The sequence below is a fragment of the Aspergillus caelatus genome (genome assembly GCF_009193585.1).
Source record: "Aspergillus caelatus strain CBS 763.97 unplaced genomic scaffold BDV27scaffold_10, whole genome shotgun sequence".
NCBI classification, from domain to species: Eukaryota; Fungi; Ascomycota; class Eurotiomycetes; order Eurotiales; family Aspergillaceae; genus Aspergillus; species Aspergillus caelatus.
The window spans coordinates 164,348-180,671 of NW_022475273.1; the positions used below are offsets into that span (position 1 = coordinate 164,348).

Sequence of the window (16,324 nt, forward strand, 5' to 3'; positions counted from 1 at the left end):
TGGATTTTCTTGTTTGCAAAGTTTCGTGTTCCAGACTTGATATAGGTTGACGTGATGTCCTGGTTACAACACGCAGAGGAAGCATATATATCTGAGGCATTGTATATACTTGCAAACTCCTTCCAATGATTTGCTCAGGGCTCGACTATAGCCTTCAGATGCATTTGGTGGAGCCTAGCGTTTTCTACACTCACTAGATTGGTGTACGTTGTCTCCTATATCTTCTTCAGTTGGGGTGACTGGAATTGGATCAGACATTAATGTCTCCGGATTCGGATGTAATGTGAGGCAGTTAATATTGAGAGACAAAGTTTGGTTTCGAGAATTGAGGCCGGCCTCTCACACCGTATCATCGATTTGCACATCTCCGCAGCAATGACCTATCTGTTCAGAAGCCGAATTCTGGGTATACCAAAGAAGTATGGCGAAAGTCGCGCTGGCCACCGGTGGTGGTGAGTTTGACAGGATACCAGAATATGCATAAACTTGGGACAGCCTATCTAATGTTATCTTCCACAGTTTCTGGCATAGGCCTTGCCGTCTGCAAGTCACTTGCAACCCAAGCTTCGCAGATCGCTGTGGTGGACGAAACCCCCTACCGGGGAGAGTATCACCGCATAGCTGAATGGCATATTTGCCCTCGCGAACGTCACCGTCTATGATAGTGCTGGGCAGGCTTTCGTGGCTGTATGGCAGAGATATGTTCGACTGGATTCTAGTGCATCTACATTTACTTCCTTCTCTGCATGTCGCTCAAGCTGCATGTTTATCGTATGATTAGGCCTCGCCAATGCACAAAAATTAGAGAGCAATTGATTCCTCACTAGCACTTCAATGAACGAGGATGGGTTACCACCATGTCCAGGAGTTAACTAGATACATGTGAATCTGGTTGGCGTGATCTACACCAGCTACCTAGCCGTATACTTTTCTCGGAAACAGGACAATATTATTCCAGAATGGCTGATAATGTCATGGTTTCGCCGGCGTGTCCCTGGGGTATTTTGCTCCCGTCCACACCGTGTCAAGGCACGGTGTCTTTGTATTCATGCGATCCATAGCCCAGCACCTTTCCTGGACAATGGAATCCTCGTCAATTAAATTAGTGCAGGGTTGTCAAAATCAGGCTGATGAGTGAAGAGATATCGGAGCCAGATTCCGGTCGAATGCATGACGTCCACCTAGCAGATAGTGGACGTGATTAATTCCCTCCTCCGAGACAAATCATATGGACATGTAGTGGAGATTCTTGGTAATAAGACGTACGTTAATGATGGGCCTCCGATTCAAAACGAGCAATTACAGAAATTTGGTGCCATCGCGGAGCGAATCCAGATTAGCTCCGAGTAAAATAATCTTCAAGTATGAATCCTTGCCGTCGGCGGTCCGTCCATCAGGCTATCAGTGTGTAAGGGTTTTCGGGAAATGCAGAAGTGGAGCGGGATTGCTAGCCCCGACAGAATATATTGGATTGTGAGACAAGCATCTGACTAACTTATCCCGAGATAAACGGTTCGCTATTAGATAATAGTAACGGTTCTTATTTTGAACTGTTGAAAGAACTAGTGCGCTCGTCATTGTCTACTAGTGTTGTGCATTATCTCGCCATTGTTCTTGGTATTTGGTCCCTGCAGAAGTCGTTATCCGAGGGTAATATGGCGGTGGGAGCCAAACAAGAAACGGCGTCTTTCTTAAGTTAGTCAAGCTAGCTGCAGATGGTATATGGATGGCCCGTGTTCCTATTGCTATCAAGTGCGTCATATAGCCTTGTCGCACTAGGCTAAGTATTATTTATATAAAAGAATTGAGTAACATGAATATATAAAACAAAACCACTCGAGGACCACTTAGAGCATACTTTCCCTGCGGGTATACCATTCATTCGGTTCAACTGAACGGCAGACACGACTTCCAGGGAAACTCTCCACAAGAACAATTGAGTTATAGGTCGATTAGGATATTGAATACTATCCAGTATTAAGCTCAAACTCTGTCCATAGGCACCCCCGATAAGGCAGGTACCAGCAGGGAGCCATGGACTGATTTCGTTGATGATTGAGCCGCTTATCACCGAATCCGTCGGTGATCGACAACCCTAACCATTAGGAGCTTTCCTGTCAGTCCACCCAATCCGCTTGCCCCGTCTTCTCTGCATGCTAAGTGGAGAGCGACCAAAATCAGGTCGGGCGCGGTGATTTGCCCGAATTCAGCATGGCATTGGCCCTCATCATTTAATTGTGAAACCTGGTTGGGTTGTCGAGAACAGTGCCTTGGTGAATGGAGACATTCTGCTTTTTCCTTAGAAATCGAGAAATTGAGTATCTCGTGATAAGGAGGGTGGGGAATTGACGAGTGGTCGCAGGCAAAGTGACATCGCTCGAGTTTAGTGAGGAAGGCTGAGGGCGGCTGCTGATACAGCGACCAGAATCTCACCGTGCGTCTGATATGACAGGGACATTGGCTGTCTCAGTTTTATGTTTTTATGGATTTCATAATTCTGAGATCATGGGAACCCGGATAGAAAATTCTATTCTTGTGCAGACTGTAGAAAATCCGGTGTAAAATAGAATGAATAGTACGTAGTGGATTATGTCGAGATATCAGATGTTCGTTCAGGGACAAACGGTGATCTTCAGGACTCCGACGGTTCGTCTCCATAAAAAGATTTGATGGCCTCGTGTCTAAGGCACCGCCGCCCATGTGATGGAGGAAGTTGTTGACCTCTCGACTAGTCAAGACTAGGACTAGTATGGAAGTATAAGGGACACAGCCAATCAGAGATCCATACAGTACTTTTACCCCAAGTCGAGGTTAAGCGTGGGTCCTTCTTTCCCCTCCCAATTTCATTTCCTTCAATCATCGTTCGGCCTTCCTTCGGTCCTTCTCACAGGCTCCCAGACAGATTGGTTGCACTGATGACTTGATCACCATCTTCACTGCTCTTGGGCCTTCTCGACCCGGGTACCCCTGCGCCTTCCCCCCTCCTCCAATACTACACCAGTCCGGGTGAATGGCGATCGCCGGACCGATATCGAATGGGCGATGGATGTCGTCCTTTACACAAAACGGAGATACCCGTCTACTTCAATTAATCTGCGATATGGAGGTGGAGATCAGCAGAACCAGACCAGACATCTTGTCCTAAACAAGCAATGGCCATTTCCGCCGTAGCATCCGGGACCAACTTGCCTTTGCCAGGGTCGAGACATGGGGCAGAGTGCTTGTTCCTCTCACCTAATCAGCTCACCTTTCAGGTACACTCGTCCATTGGGATCTTGGCGCCAACGCACTTGCTATCTCTTCTTACATCGTAGTGGATGAGCTTGTAACTGGGCCAAGAAAGCTTACTGGATGACAAGGATCTTCGTCGCTCCATGCCTAGACGAGAAACACTGCCTTGCGCTGCTGATGTGGACCGCGTCTCTCCTGAACCGGAGTCCGTTGATTATCACCACTGCTACCATCATGATGTCCACCAGTGTAGACAAAGCTATAAAGGAGCGCCTTCCAGCTGCCCTGAGTAGCTCATCACTCTCTCATCCTCTCCAACAAGAGTCTGAGTTCTTCTAGGCTTGTGCTTGTCATTCTTTCACTTCTAATCTAGTCTTTCGCTCCTTTTCTGTCTTCTCGACATATCGCCTAGAAAGCAATCACCATGGTTGTCTTGAGCAAAGTCGCTGCCGTCGCGGTCGGTCTCTCCACCGTCGCCTCTGCGTTGCCCACCGGCCCCTCTCACTCTCCCCATGCTCGTCGGGGATTCACGATCAACCAGATCACCAGACAGACTGCCCGCGTCGGTCCCAAGACCGCCAGTTTCCCCTCAGTCTACAGCAGGGCCCTTGCCAAGTATGGCGGTACTGTGCCTGCGCACCTCAAGAGCGCTGTTGCCTCGGGTAGCGGTACTGTCGTGACTTCTCCCGAGCCCAACGACATTGAGTACTTGACTCCTGTCAACATCGGCGGTACGACCCTGAACCTCGACTTTGACACTGGCTCGGCCGATCTGTGAGTAATAGGCAGTTCTCCACATTTTGGAAAATGCTCGACTAATGGTAATCCAGCTGGGTCTTCTCCGAGGAGCTCCCCAAGTCCGAGCAGACCGGCCACGATGTCTACAAGCCTTCCGGAAACTCCACCAAGATCGCTGGTGCTAGCTGGGACATCAGCTATGGTGACGGCAGCAGTGCCAGCGGCGATGTTTATCAGGACACTGTCACCGTGGGCGGCGTCACTGCCCAGGGCCAGGCCGTCGAGGCTGCCAGCAAGATTAGCGAGCAGTTCGTTCAGGACAAGAACAACGACGGTCTCTTGGGTCTCGCTTTCAGCTCAATCAACACTGGTAAGGCATCCTTCGGTTGCACAACGTCGATGACTGGTGTTGGCTAACAAGGACTACAGTTAAGCCCAAGCCCCAGACTACGTTCTTCGACACCGTCAAGGACCAGCTGGACTCCCCCCTGTTCGCTGTGACCCTGAAGTACCATGCCCCTGGCTCCTATGACTTCGGCTTCATCGACAAGAAGAAGTTCACTGGTGAACTCGCCTATGCCGATGTGGACGATTCCCAAGGCTTCTGGCAGTTCACTGCTGACGGTTACTCTGTCGGAAAGGGCGACGCCCAGAAGGCCCCCATCACGGGTATTGCTGGTGAGTTTCAATCTAAATGCAAATAGATCAGGTCTGGATATCTACTAACACATCTCTCCAGACACCGGTACCACCCTCGTCATGCTCGATGACGAAATCGTCGACGCCTACTACAAGCAGGTCCAGGGCGCCAAGAACGACGCATCCGCTGGAGGCTACGTCTTCCCCTGCGAAACTGAGCTCCCCGAGTTCACCGTCGTGATCGGCTCCTACAACGCTGTCATCCCCGGCAAGCACATCAACTACGCCCCTCTCCAGGAGGGCGGCTCCACCTGCGTCGGCGGTATCCAGAGCAACTCTGGCCTCGGCCTCTCTATCCTGGGTGATGTCTTCCTCAAGAGCCAGTACGTCGTCTTCGACTCCCAGGGTCCCAGACTCGGCTTCGCCGCCCAGGCTTAAATGCCCGACTAATGCGGGCTTCGTGCTCTAATGCACGACCGAACTCTAATGAACCGACCCCCTAGCGGGTGATCTGGCTCGTTGTTGGAGATGAGTAATTTGATCTACCGATGTATCTATTTCTTCTTGTATATGGTGGCTTTGATTTATGAGAGATGGTTTGGAATGCGGGACATGTTGATGGATGATTGCGGCTGTCTTTCTTGGACCTCTGTATATATGACCACGTCGATCGTTACGCGAGAGGGCAGCTTTCAATTACATAACACAATCCATCCTATTATACACACTATCCCATTCATGGATACGAATCTACTAGACAGATACAGGGATAGCTCCGTAATGCAATTGCATTGAATCCCAAGCAGGTCCCGTTTCAGATATAATCCACCAAAACTCTATCTACCACCCCAGCCCTACAAATGCTACAGTGCAACAATCAATGACATAACTCAATCTATGTCCTGAAACAGAGACATACAGACTCGGAGAGCACTCCCTCAACATCACTCCATGTCTATTACATTCTTGATCCCCTAAACCCCCACCCCTCACTCACACATACTTACATCCAACAAACCCCCTCCCTCATGCATAAGAAAAAAACACAAAAAGCACCCCCAAAACAATTCAAAATACACATAAATTCAAAGACATCCACTCCCATAAATCTATACTATAGTAGCAAAAATATAAAACGTATATCAAAACTCAAATCACATGTCTGGATTAACATTAACTACGTAACTGTAACGGTAAATCTCCGGCCGATCTCCGAGCTGTCAGATAAGGTGAAACGTGGCGGAACGGTTTTTTTGACTCTTGTCATGTGTGACACGGATTACCTGATTAATTTTTTGTGGAACTATGTAGTCCCTTTTTTTATTTTTTATTTTTCTTTTTCTTTTTGGTTTATCTTTGGCTTGTGGAGTTTTGTTTCGTGATGGTTTATTAGGGGTTGTTGGGTGGATGAATGTATGGAGTAATTTAGCTGGCTTATTCAAGTTTTCTTTTTCTTTTCCTTTTTATTTATTTTTTGGACCTGTGGAGGGAAGGAGACTACAGATGGGATAGGTCTTTTAGTTTTTGAACTTGTCAATGTGAATTGATAATATCGTAACGTTCATTTGTACATTAGGGTATTTTGTCTCTTTTAATCCATTGCATTATTTGCAATTCCTATGTGACTGGTGGTGGTCGATATCTGTCGTGGATTCATGTGATTTACGATGATTGCAAGAATTGAGACGAGATGGTGCCGCCGCCGGTGGACTCCAGATTGTCGGTGTGTCCGTCGTACTGTTCATTAAGGAGAACTTCGAGCATGTCGAATTCGCCCACCATCGGTCCTGTGCCCCCTAGACCCTGATCCACTATGGTGGAGCTGTTGAAGAATTGATCGAGCGGCAGGGCAAACCAGTCCGGCAGTCCGCCCGAGTCCTGCATCGACTGCGATGGAACGTTCGAGCCGTCCAGGTCCCCTGCGGGGGGCGTTGCATTCGGGTCATAGTAGTTATGATACACGGATGGCGGTGGGGGCATGAATGAAACGTTAATATTGGACGAGTTGATCGGCTGTGCCGGGATTCCAGCCAGTGGGTCATGCACCGAAGTCATTGGAGTGCCGGTCGAGTGACCATTACTGTCGACATAGCCCATATTCTGTGTCGAGTTTTGCCCTGGTGTCCAGCCATTGCTCGTGCCCCGGTTTTCGCGTGGACGGGGGGATTGTGGTCGGGACGTTGGTGCAGACGCGCGGTCGTGCTCGCCGTCGTTGCCACGGTCCATCGGTGCGAATCGCAAAAATCGAGTGCGAATGCTAGTCGTGAGCAGCTCTAGCAGTCGGGCAATTGCGTGACTCAGGTGGACATCGTCTACCACATGCGTCCGTAATGCTTCCACGGTTCGATCTTGGAGGTCCAAGGAAACGCGAACGTCATCTTCTCTTGCACCAAGAGTGAATGTCTATTTCGTTAGTCCGGATGGCATATATCCTGTAGACGATAAGACATACCTTAAGAATGAAAATCATCCCGGACAGAATTCGGAAGTAGGTCCTAACAGGTGCGTGCTTGAGGTGATCCCCAGGAATAAGCTCCTCCAGTACGGTCTGCAGAATCCTGCGCGACGCGTCAACGACCTCTTGGATATACTGTTCATTGACACGGTATAACTCCATGAGCACGTTGAACCAGCTATTGGCTGAAGTCGCCCCGGACCCTGGCCTTGCATTTTGGGCGGCTTCGTTCGACATAGTCGTCCACCGATCAACTACAGCCTGTAAAGCCAGAGAATTGACGTATAACCCTGGAGGATGTCAGTCTTCAATACAGCGTGGGTTAGAAGAGCAGCTTACGAGTATATTCGTACTCAATCATCAAGAGCATCCTCATTGGAGGTGCAACTGTGACTGTCAGCGTTGATCAAGGAGCCCGATTATAGATACTTACGATCGAGAGTGTCAATGTTCTGTCGCCATTCCCGCAAGAATGGTTGAAATCTGTCAATTTGATCTCGATATCGACCACTGCGGATCAACTCTGATGTTTGTTCGTTGGAGGCGAACAGGAGTTGATTACTCTGATACATAATCTTCGTAATTCCGATCCAACAATCGTGCATTTTGTCAATGTTCGCATCACCGCCTTTGACGTTGGCTACATTCGTCGGCTGGATGTCATTGGCATATTGAGGGAGAGGAAGCATTGACGGGATACCAATGCGGCCACTGCTCTGCGTGTTGTACACAAGGATGAGGCGACGAAGCCGCCGCTTCCGTGTATGCTCAGCTGGATGTTCGCTCGCCGCCTTCGCGTCGTTCTTTTGATCGAACACTCCCAGCTCGAAGGCTAAGGCTTGTGCTGTGCTAAGTAACATCCAAGACATTCGATCGGACCGCCAAGCAGGCTCCAGCCACTTCTGAAAAGCAAGTCGGCCTTCTGCTGAGGCATTCGGGTTACGATTCAGGATATTGTCGGGGTCCATTTCTGAATCCTTTTCGAGCCGCGTTTGACCTTGCGCATCCAAGTCCAGTAGTGTGTTCTCGTCATCACCCGGGGGAAAATGTAAATTCCGTGGGTGCCAGTCTGTTAGGACCAATAGAGCTTCTATGGTTCCCAGCGATCGCAGGTTGCCCTTGAGATTCACTTTCGCCGATGTGGGTGCTAAGTCGAACGAGCGTGGTTTACTGATTCCCATACTATCCCCACCGAACTTCTCTTGGCCCCAAAAGAGACGCTCAATCATTCCACGTAGATACGACCAAAGTCGGTCATGGATGTAAAAGGAACGGGTATATGCTCCGTCTCCCTTGGGTTTCATGTGCCGTGATGCTGTTGTAAGAATCGTAACGGCAAGCACAGGCTCGTCAGTGAGCAAAGTACGATGTGTGGAAGGATGAGAGAAATCAGGAATGACGATAGGGCTCAAATGAGCAAGATGTTTGTAGTAACTACCCAAGTCAGTGAGTTATACTACGAAAGAAAGGAAGTAACATACTATGCAACATAAGCCATGGCTTCCTCAACTGAAAGCCAGCCAGCACGAACGAAACGCAATCGTGACCAGGCTTTGACAGCATCCGCAAAGCCTGGGTCTTGGAGACCTTCCGAAGCACCTGGCTGGCCACGGCCATCAGAGGCTTGATGGTCTACCGAGCTCGATCCAGTCGTTGGGAAATAGTTATTCATCTGCATCCCAGACCGGGCTGGTCTTGAGAATGAGCCTCCTGCGCTTCGGGGTGTGCCAGCCTGGGTAAGAGGGGACATGGGTGAGTTGAAAGACGAGACAGACTGCCGGGCTGCATAACGATTCTCAAGGCTTTGACGATTAAGATCTTCCGTCCGTCCTGCAGCCTCGGACAACAGGTGTAACGCATCATGGCTGTTACTGATTGCAGGTGACAGCAGCTCGACCGCGGTACGATTCATCATGGTTTGCCCGCCGTCAAGACCAAAACTGGTTGTTCGGTCCCCCAAGGGATACACCAGTCGGGTATTTCGTGCATCGGGGAAGTGTGTCGTAGATGAAGGGGTGTTTGGCGTGAACCGATGGTTGGTGGTAGTGGTAGTGGTAGTGGTAGTGGGCTGGGGTACCTGAGTGGTGGCCGTGGGTGATCGCTCGGACGACCACTTCTGCTGCGGAATGGCACTACTGCTCTCGAACGGCGCCGGCTCAGGCTGCGCGTAGGACGACGATCCATCACTGAGAGAGCCATTGGATGCGGGCTCCCCGATCATCATTCTCTTATCGCGTCGGAGTACGCCATCTACGGTCTCCTCGACTTCCGAGGGTTTGCGCTTGCGCCGGGTGGCGGAGAACTCGCAACGCTTGCTTTCGCGACGACATCGTACACAGGGTGGAGGACGGGGATTGTCGACACCTACGACGCCTGTCAGCGGTCATAACTCTACCGAATTAAGGGACTAGGGGGGTAGGGGCATCGTATGATGGCGATGTGAGGAGGACAGCGCTTACTGCCAAGATCACACTTCACCTTGCGTTTCCGACAAGGGTCGCATGCCTGATAACCGCGGCGATGCTGGGCCTGGGGCGACGGGGACTTCTGATTCTGGCTGTTTTGGGTATAGAGACCGGTGTCAGGTTGTGTATTGCTTGCTGCCATCATGTTCTCCAAACCTCCAGTAGTGCCGCCCTTTGCCGGCGCACAAAGTGGATTATGGTCAGGTTGGGGGTTGGAGAAAGCCGATGCAAAGCGAGCGCTCCGTGAGAAAGCGGTGGGGTTAGCGGGTATTTATCAGGCACGAGGGCTCGCCTTCTTTCTTTCCCATGGGAAGGAATTGGATTCCCTCTGTATTCGCACAACGAAGAACGGGTGGTCCTCTCTTCAAACCATCACAAGAGTCAGTCAGACCGACAAGTTTGCAATTGGGAATGGATTTTGGAAGAAATCACAGTATCCACGGAAAGTCGATAAATGGGGAAGGAAATGCGGGGTAGCCGAACGTCAAATTTAATTATATTTGCAATGAATTTCCTGAACAGTGATATCTGTTATCAATAGTAATCATAATCCCCTTTAGACTCGACACTAATGGTTCTTCTTCCCGGTCGGTTCGCATTCCTGCCAGTCGTCATTTTAATTTTTCTTGGTTCGTTCATGTTCATCCCATTGTATGTCTAGTTGGAATACAAGAAGAAAAAAAAAATCGACAGAAAAAATTATACCTAGTCGTACAGATGGATGGAAATGCTCAAACATGGATATCACCCCGTCACAAATGCTTACATATGCAAAATATATTTCACCCATATCATAATTAGACAAGTTAAAGAAAAGAAAAGAAATGATCACGGCGGAGACGCCACGGGTCAGCAAGATAAGCCAGCCCCCTTTAAGCAGATCCAAACCACCACGAGGGACTGGACCGGGTTTAGGCCACCTGGGAAGCAGACGTCGTGTTCAAAACAGGGATACTCTTCTTCCCCTTGTCAAGCGCGACATCCCCATTGGATTTCACCAACGAACTCATCATTTTCCGGGGTAGGTTGGATTCGCTGTATGCAACGCTGTCTTCGCTCCCGCGTCTTGACATACTGGGGGTCAACCGGCCCGGTAGCAGGCCTCGAATCCCCCCAGCCTTCCGTGCGGGGATTTCTGCTGTCCCTGCAGTCAGCACGTACAGCAGATACTTCAAGTTGGGGAGCGTGTGTCGGATGTCAAGCACTCGTATGCCCTGCTTATTCAGGAGGAATTCGATGTTTTTATTCAGTAGAAACACCCCATATTCGAACCGGTAATGGACGTTGACCGGGTACAGTGGGTACGTCCGTTGTGGGAGTGAGACTGACACTGGGTCCTGGATCTGCGAGTTGGAGAGATACGGATTTATCGGATAAGGCATGGATACGGATAGATAGAAAGACAGTAGATAAACCAAATGTGCAGTATACCCCAGTGCGGCTGCAACAGCGTCCCGATGAATATCGGTGAAGTTCGAGTTCGGCAGGGCAATGCCCGCGATTGTAAACGCGAGCGGTTTGTCGGGGATCGGCTCAATGGGATAGATGGCCAGCAGATCCTCTGAGATGCGCCGGATTTGGCCCTTGGAGTCTTCTGTCTCTTTTTCCAATAGTTTAACGCTGGAGCGCAGCTTCTCCTGCGCATCGGGAAGATGACTACGAGCTCTTTCTTGTGTCTGGCGCCCACGCGCCATAGCCTCCCTCCTCGCGCGTAAACTAGCGATCAGCTCTTCCTTACGTTTGCTAGTCAAGCGAAGTTGTTTCCTCTCAGACACAACTGCCTGTTTCGTCAGGGCCACTTTATCCCGAGTTCGCGAAGCCTCGCTAGTCACGGCCAAAGCTTTCTGGTTCCTCTCTAGAATGGAACTTATCTGAGCCTCCAGCTTGTCCCTAGTGATCAGTGCGTCTTGAATGCACTCATCCAGGTTTGCCAGCCGCATCAGCGCGTCGTAGGACGAAGTCGGCAGCGCATTCCTATCGGAAGCTTTGGATGCTTTTGCAGGCAAAAGCCCCCAAACCGGTGGAAGATCTGTCAGATTTCCATAGACACCGTCTGCAAAGTGGAAAAGAACAGAGTTCGACGGTAGCGGTTGGTGGAAGCTATCCAACGACTTTCCCAAAAACTGTAGGGATTGTAGATGTAACTGCAGTTCCACCAACAGCATATACTCTTCCATAGCAGTCGTCTTCGCCCATAGCTTGAGAGTAAAGTTATCCGATCGCGAGACCAAGGGCCCGCACATGTTCAGGTCGAAGGACTGGAAGTTTGGGTTCGCTGCATCCTTCACGACCTCGCTCACATACACCGGTTCTTCGATCTTATCGCAATGCATGGAGAACCAGGTATCTGCCATTCGACTCCTCGTAATATCCTCCAGTTTTACTTGTCTTGTGCGTGGATTGGGATCGCTCCAAGGTAAAGTGTTTCGCCTTTGTGGCTGTCGCTGGGGAGGTGGCTCCCGACTAATACACTTATCGCCGGCTGCATTGACAGATTTTAGATTCGTGAACGAGCGCGAGTGGTTCAAAGGGCGACTCGCATCCTGTGCAAGGATCTTCGACGGCGATTGGAATGAGTTGGGGATGTCTTCGTCATCAATAGTTTTCCCCCGAGTCCTGCTCGGGGGCTCGACAACAAGATTACGGATCGAGATGCCTTGTAGATGGCGAAGCTTGCGATTCTAGAAAACAAGCCTATCAGCTTACCTCCAGACCAATTGGCGGAGATTCTACTGTGGGATGGAAATACCGATGGGAATAGCCAAGATCTCTCGCGACGATTACCAGCATCATCATGGCCTATGCCTTCCGAGGTAATAGTCAGCGACATTGCGGCAGTTTGATTGTTTAGTTGATGTGCGCAGTCATTATATGTGCAGTCCCAAAGCCTATAGTGTGGAATGTGAAAAAAGCTCAGTAATTAAGTATAACAAGGATGAGATGTGCGCTAAATTTGAAGGCTCATTAAGAATGATGGAAGCTTAAACACAAGCATCCATTTGCTCTGCGGAGGTTGCAGCGGGTTTGGCCCATTTGGTTTGGTTTTATTGGGTTTGGTCTCCCCGTCGAAAAATTGATCCGCGCGCTCTCTCTTTCCAGCTTCCGACACTCCATCAACCTCACCACACCTCACCTCTCCTTTCCCCAAATTGCTATGCACTAGAGGGGACAACATTCTACCCAACTTAACCTCAAGATCGATCAATAAGAGAGACGCAGCAGTGCGTTTCTGGCCGCAATGGCCTCGCAGTCCGTCACCAAGCCGTTCCAGAAGATCCTGGACCCGACCAAAATCGGGACATGGAATATCGTCCGTCGCCCGCCAGTCGAGAACCATACCGTGATCCAGGGAAAAGCGCGGGAACAGAATTCGAATGCTTTCAAGACACACCAGTGGAAGGAGGGAGTCCGGTTACGAAAGGCCATCAATGCCATTACGCACGGGAAGAACATCTTCGTCTATCATAACATCCGCACCAACCAGGTTGTCTACTCCTTGACGCGGTATCTGGAGGTAAGACTACGTCCTTTTCATCCTTGTGCTCGTTCTATAATTTCACAGAAGCATATGCTAAGGTGTATATTTCCCTTAGAAAAACAGTGTCCTCCGCCAGCTAGTATACCACGGCAAAAAGACCGTCCCCGCTACACTCCGAAAGGACATGTGGGTGCCTTACTACTCTGTCCATTTCGATGAGCCCAAGCTCGGCCTCCGTGCCTACCACCTTCTCCGCGAATTTGCCATGCAGCGCCAACTCGCGCCTCCTCGTGAGATGATCACCATCAGCGAAAGGTTCCTGGATCAGAAGCGACCCAAAGACCCCGAGGGAGCCAAGAAGTTCGACGAGAAGTATGCAGACAAGGTCGGCTGGCTGATGGAGAAGAAGCACCGCGCTCGTGCCCTGATGGACCAGAAGGCCACCAGTGTTGCCGATGTGTCGGCCGTTCTGGCCATCCAGGAGGAGGAGATCGCGAATGGTTTCGCTGATGGCAAGAGGGGATACCTCACTCGCACTGCTAGACGGCGCCGCAGGGAGGCTCGTGCGAAGGAGACTGCTAAGGCCGCCGAGCAAGCTGAGCGTGTGGCTCAGCTGGAAAAGACCTTGAGCACAGCCGAGGTCGAATACAAGGTCCAGGAGACTGAAAGCACGAACGGACTGGAAAGCAATAGTGTCAAGATTCTCTGGACTGATGTCCACGATGCTCGTCTCGCCGAATCTTGGCCTGAGCGTGTCCGCCACGGTGAACTCGACCTGACCCGCGATCACGTTATGCCAGGACAGAAGCCCAACTATGGTGTGGAAATTCTTGCTGATGAGGCGTTCAAGGAGAAGCAGCCGGAGCAGAAGGCCTAAGGGCTATAAGAAGATGTGTATTGAATACTGATGGAAACTTGTGTGGATATTACCTTGGAAAGATGTATTCGTTCTTCGCATATACAGATTTGTATTTTTAGATGATGCAATGGCGTTTAGCAGATTGTCAATTTATTACTACTTCTCCCCCTAGTTATAATCTACATGGTGGGACATTTGCTGTTGTTCCGATTATCTACGAAGACCCATATTAACTTCTATTGATTTCAAATTTGGGGTTCAGATTTACAGCGTTATGTACCAATACAGGAGCAGCAGTCATTTGTCCGAGGAGGTAGAACACGGATGACCGGGTCAGTTCCGCTTTCTTCGACTAATGGCATAAAAGCAGAGGTCGAGTACCTCTATATGTAGATGAGAAAACAGAAGAGTGCAAAACCAGAACAAAAGGAGAACCAGTAAAACCCACATGTTTGGGTCTCAAGGGGCAGGAGAAGAAGATAATACCGGGTGACCGTGGGCTACCAGAGGTCCCAAGGTCCCCGGCTGCGATCGACGCCAGTAGGTTGTTGAAATAAACGAGGGCGGAAAGAGAAGGTAACAAAGAAACAAAGATGCAAATTCATTGTCTGTACCGAGGTATGGACGTAGCTCAAAGCTTTCTATCCTCTCTTTCTGATACGACGTCAGCCTCGCAGGTGTTGCTACCTGACGCTTAGGGATTCCCGTTATTTGCATCAGTCTTGTTTAAGTGGCTGACGGTTGGTGCATCATTAGAATCGTCCACAGACATCTCTGGCCCGGGTTCGCCATCAGCCATTTTATGCAAAATTTCATTTTTGACCTTCTCAGCCGTTTCACTATCATCTGCAATGTCTGCATTGGCCATGCTCTTTCTCGCCCCCTCGATAATCTTGTCTGCTTCGCTCACGCCGTGCTCGACATCCATAGACGGATCGCCAGCCACACCAATTGGCTCAGCGGTCTTGTTGATGACCTCCTTGACACGATCCGTATCGAGTCGGATAACCATGCAAGAAAGGTTATCTGTACTAAACCGTGCAAGTGCATAGTCGACCAGGATCTTAGATGCTTCCTGAGCGTCTGGGACATTTCGAACAAGATCCACGGCTTCCTGGTCAGTGCAGACATCCCACAGCTAATTATAATCATTAGCGACATTCATTGAATATTACGAAGACCATTGCTTACCCCGTCGCAGGCCAAAATAATAAATTCGTCAGAGTCCGGTTGGACCACGGTCTCCGTGGTATACGGGTGCCCCGTGACGAGATCCTTGAGATAGGCATCGCCCAGGGCTCTGGTCACTGCGAGAACACCGTTTACTCTGTTGTTAAGTATCAAACCCCCGGCGTTGGCTATCCTCTTTCCCTCATTTTCGTCGCTACCTTTGTGATCGTAGGACAACCGGAGCGCCTTGCCATTGCGACATAAAATTATACGAGCATCACCCACATTGGCCGTGTACAAGACACGTTGCCGTATAGCTTTGTCTTGTAATTTGGGCAGAATGGACGGGCCAGTACTGGTTGCTTGAGTGGGTGTGTCATCGGCTTCTGGATTGGAATCGCCCTTTGCGGCTGCGGCTGCTGCGGGAGCAAGTGCCGAAGAGCCAGTTGCCGAATGCGAACTGGGGATCCGGTCTTCCCACCGTAGAAGGGCAATGACAGCAGTACACCCACTGTTCTTCACAGGTAACTTCTCTAACTGCTGATCAACGCTAGTAAATGTTTGGTCGAGAAGTTCCGGAACGGGCGTATTGGGATTCTTCTTCATTATATCCTCTAAAATCAGATGTAATTTCTTCCCACACCATTCAGCAGCGAATGTGCCGGCATGTCCATCGAAAATGGCGAAATACCCATTGTCAGTTTCAACAACGCTAGACGCTTCTTCAGGTGCGAGGGAAGAATCAGGCTGGTTCTCGCCATCAGCCCGGGCTAATGGTGCGGGGGTCCCCAAAAAGTTGTAGAGATATGCATGGGTATCTTCCATAGTCCGGCGACATTTTCGATTCCGGTCTTCTGTGACACCAACTTTGAACGATGAGCGAGGAGTGGGTAGCGAATCGCCAGCCGAATTGTTCAATGACCCTTGTGGGACACTCAATGCCGGGTCCATGCTCCCAAGTGACTGCAACGTTTGCGGAGATCGAACCGTGTAATTGAACGACGAAGATTCACGAGGACTACTACTCAAACTCAGCGAATTCTTAGCGTTGGTGAAAAAAGTCGCCGCTTTCGTGACTGTGCTACTCCGGCGCTTCTTCTCCCCGGCAGGGCCCTGGTCTTCGCTAGTCCTTCTCGTAAAGAAACCACCGGACGGCAGAGATTTGCTGGTATGGGTTACAGCGCCTTCCTCGGGATGTACACTCAAAGATTGTGTATCGACAGCACCGGAATGTGGAACTGAAGTTGATTTGTCTTTGGGTGGGCTCGAAGAGCCACTGAACATTCTGT

General features: G+C 50.0%; 6 protein-coding genes across 6 annotated transcripts; 3 read left to right on the forward strand and 3 right to left on the reverse strand.

The window, feature by feature from the left end:
* Positions 1–421: 421 nt before the first annotated feature.
* BDV27DRAFT_152909 (uncharacterized protein) lies at positions 422–662 on the forward strand (the record flags this gene model as incomplete). Its single annotated transcript, XM_032071673.1, has 2 exons — positions 422–452; positions 520–662. The coding sequence occupies 2 exons, from the start codon at positions 422–424 to the stop codon at positions 660–662; spliced, it is 174 nt and encodes a 57-aa protein (XP_031932700.1).
* Positions 663–3,103: 2,441 nt separating this feature from the next.
* BDV27DRAFT_120594 (pepsin-like aspartic protease) lies at positions 3,104–5,331 on the forward strand. The gene is made up of 4 exons (XM_032065147.1): positions 3,104–4,005; positions 4,062–4,339; positions 4,399–4,647; positions 4,709–5,331. The coding sequence occupies exons 1-4, from the start codon at positions 3,656–3,658 to the stop codon at positions 5,044–5,046; spliced, it is 1,215 nt and encodes a 404-aa protein (XP_031932701.1). The 5' UTR covers positions 3,104–3,655; the 3' UTR covers positions 5,047–5,331.
* Positions 5,332–6,123: 792 nt separating this feature from the next.
* On the reverse strand, positions 6,124–9,899 carry BDV27DRAFT_120597 (Zn(II)2Cys6 transcription factor domain-containing protein). The gene is made up of 6 exons (XM_032065148.1): positions 9,523–9,899; positions 8,545–9,427; positions 7,497–8,497; positions 7,403–7,450; positions 7,061–7,353; positions 6,124–7,011 (listed from the first exon to the last, which is right to left on the reverse strand). The coding sequence occupies exons 1-6, from the start codon at positions 9,671–9,673 to the stop codon at positions 6,271–6,273; spliced, it is 3,117 nt and encodes a 1,038-aa protein (XP_031932702.1). The 5' UTR covers positions 9,674–9,899; the 3' UTR covers positions 6,124–6,270.
* Positions 9,900–10,089: 190 nt separating this feature from the next.
* BDV27DRAFT_1823 (putative UV radiation resistance protein (UVRAG)) lies at positions 10,090–12,557 on the reverse strand. The gene is made up of 2 exons (XM_032075937.1): positions 12,278–12,557; positions 10,090–12,209 (listed from the first exon to the last, which is right to left on the reverse strand). Exons 1-2 carry the CDS (start codon positions 12,356–12,358, stop codon positions 10,440–10,442), a joined length of 1,851 nt encoding a protein of 616 aa, XP_031932703.1. The 5' UTR covers positions 12,359–12,557; the 3' UTR covers positions 10,090–10,439.
* Positions 12,558–12,631: 74 nt separating this feature from the next.
* Positions 12,632–14,083, forward strand: BDV27DRAFT_120599 (mitochondrial 54S ribosomal protein mL67). The gene is made up of 2 exons (XM_032065149.1): positions 12,632–13,042; positions 13,122–14,083. Exons 1-2 carry the CDS (start codon positions 12,767–12,769, stop codon positions 13,881–13,883), a joined length of 1,038 nt encoding a protein of 345 aa, XP_031932704.1. The 5' UTR covers positions 12,632–12,766; the 3' UTR covers positions 13,884–14,083.
* A 476-nt stretch (positions 14,084–14,559) lies between these two features.
* ptcG (type 2C protein phosphatase PTC1) lies at positions 14,560–16,319 on the reverse strand (the record flags this gene model as incomplete). Its single annotated transcript, XM_032071674.1, has 2 exons — positions 14,560–15,003; positions 15,057–16,319. 2 exons carry the CDS (start codon positions 16,317–16,319, stop codon positions 14,560–14,562), a joined length of 1,707 nt encoding a protein of 568 aa, XP_031932705.1.
* Positions 16,320–16,324: the final 5 nt, after the last annotated feature.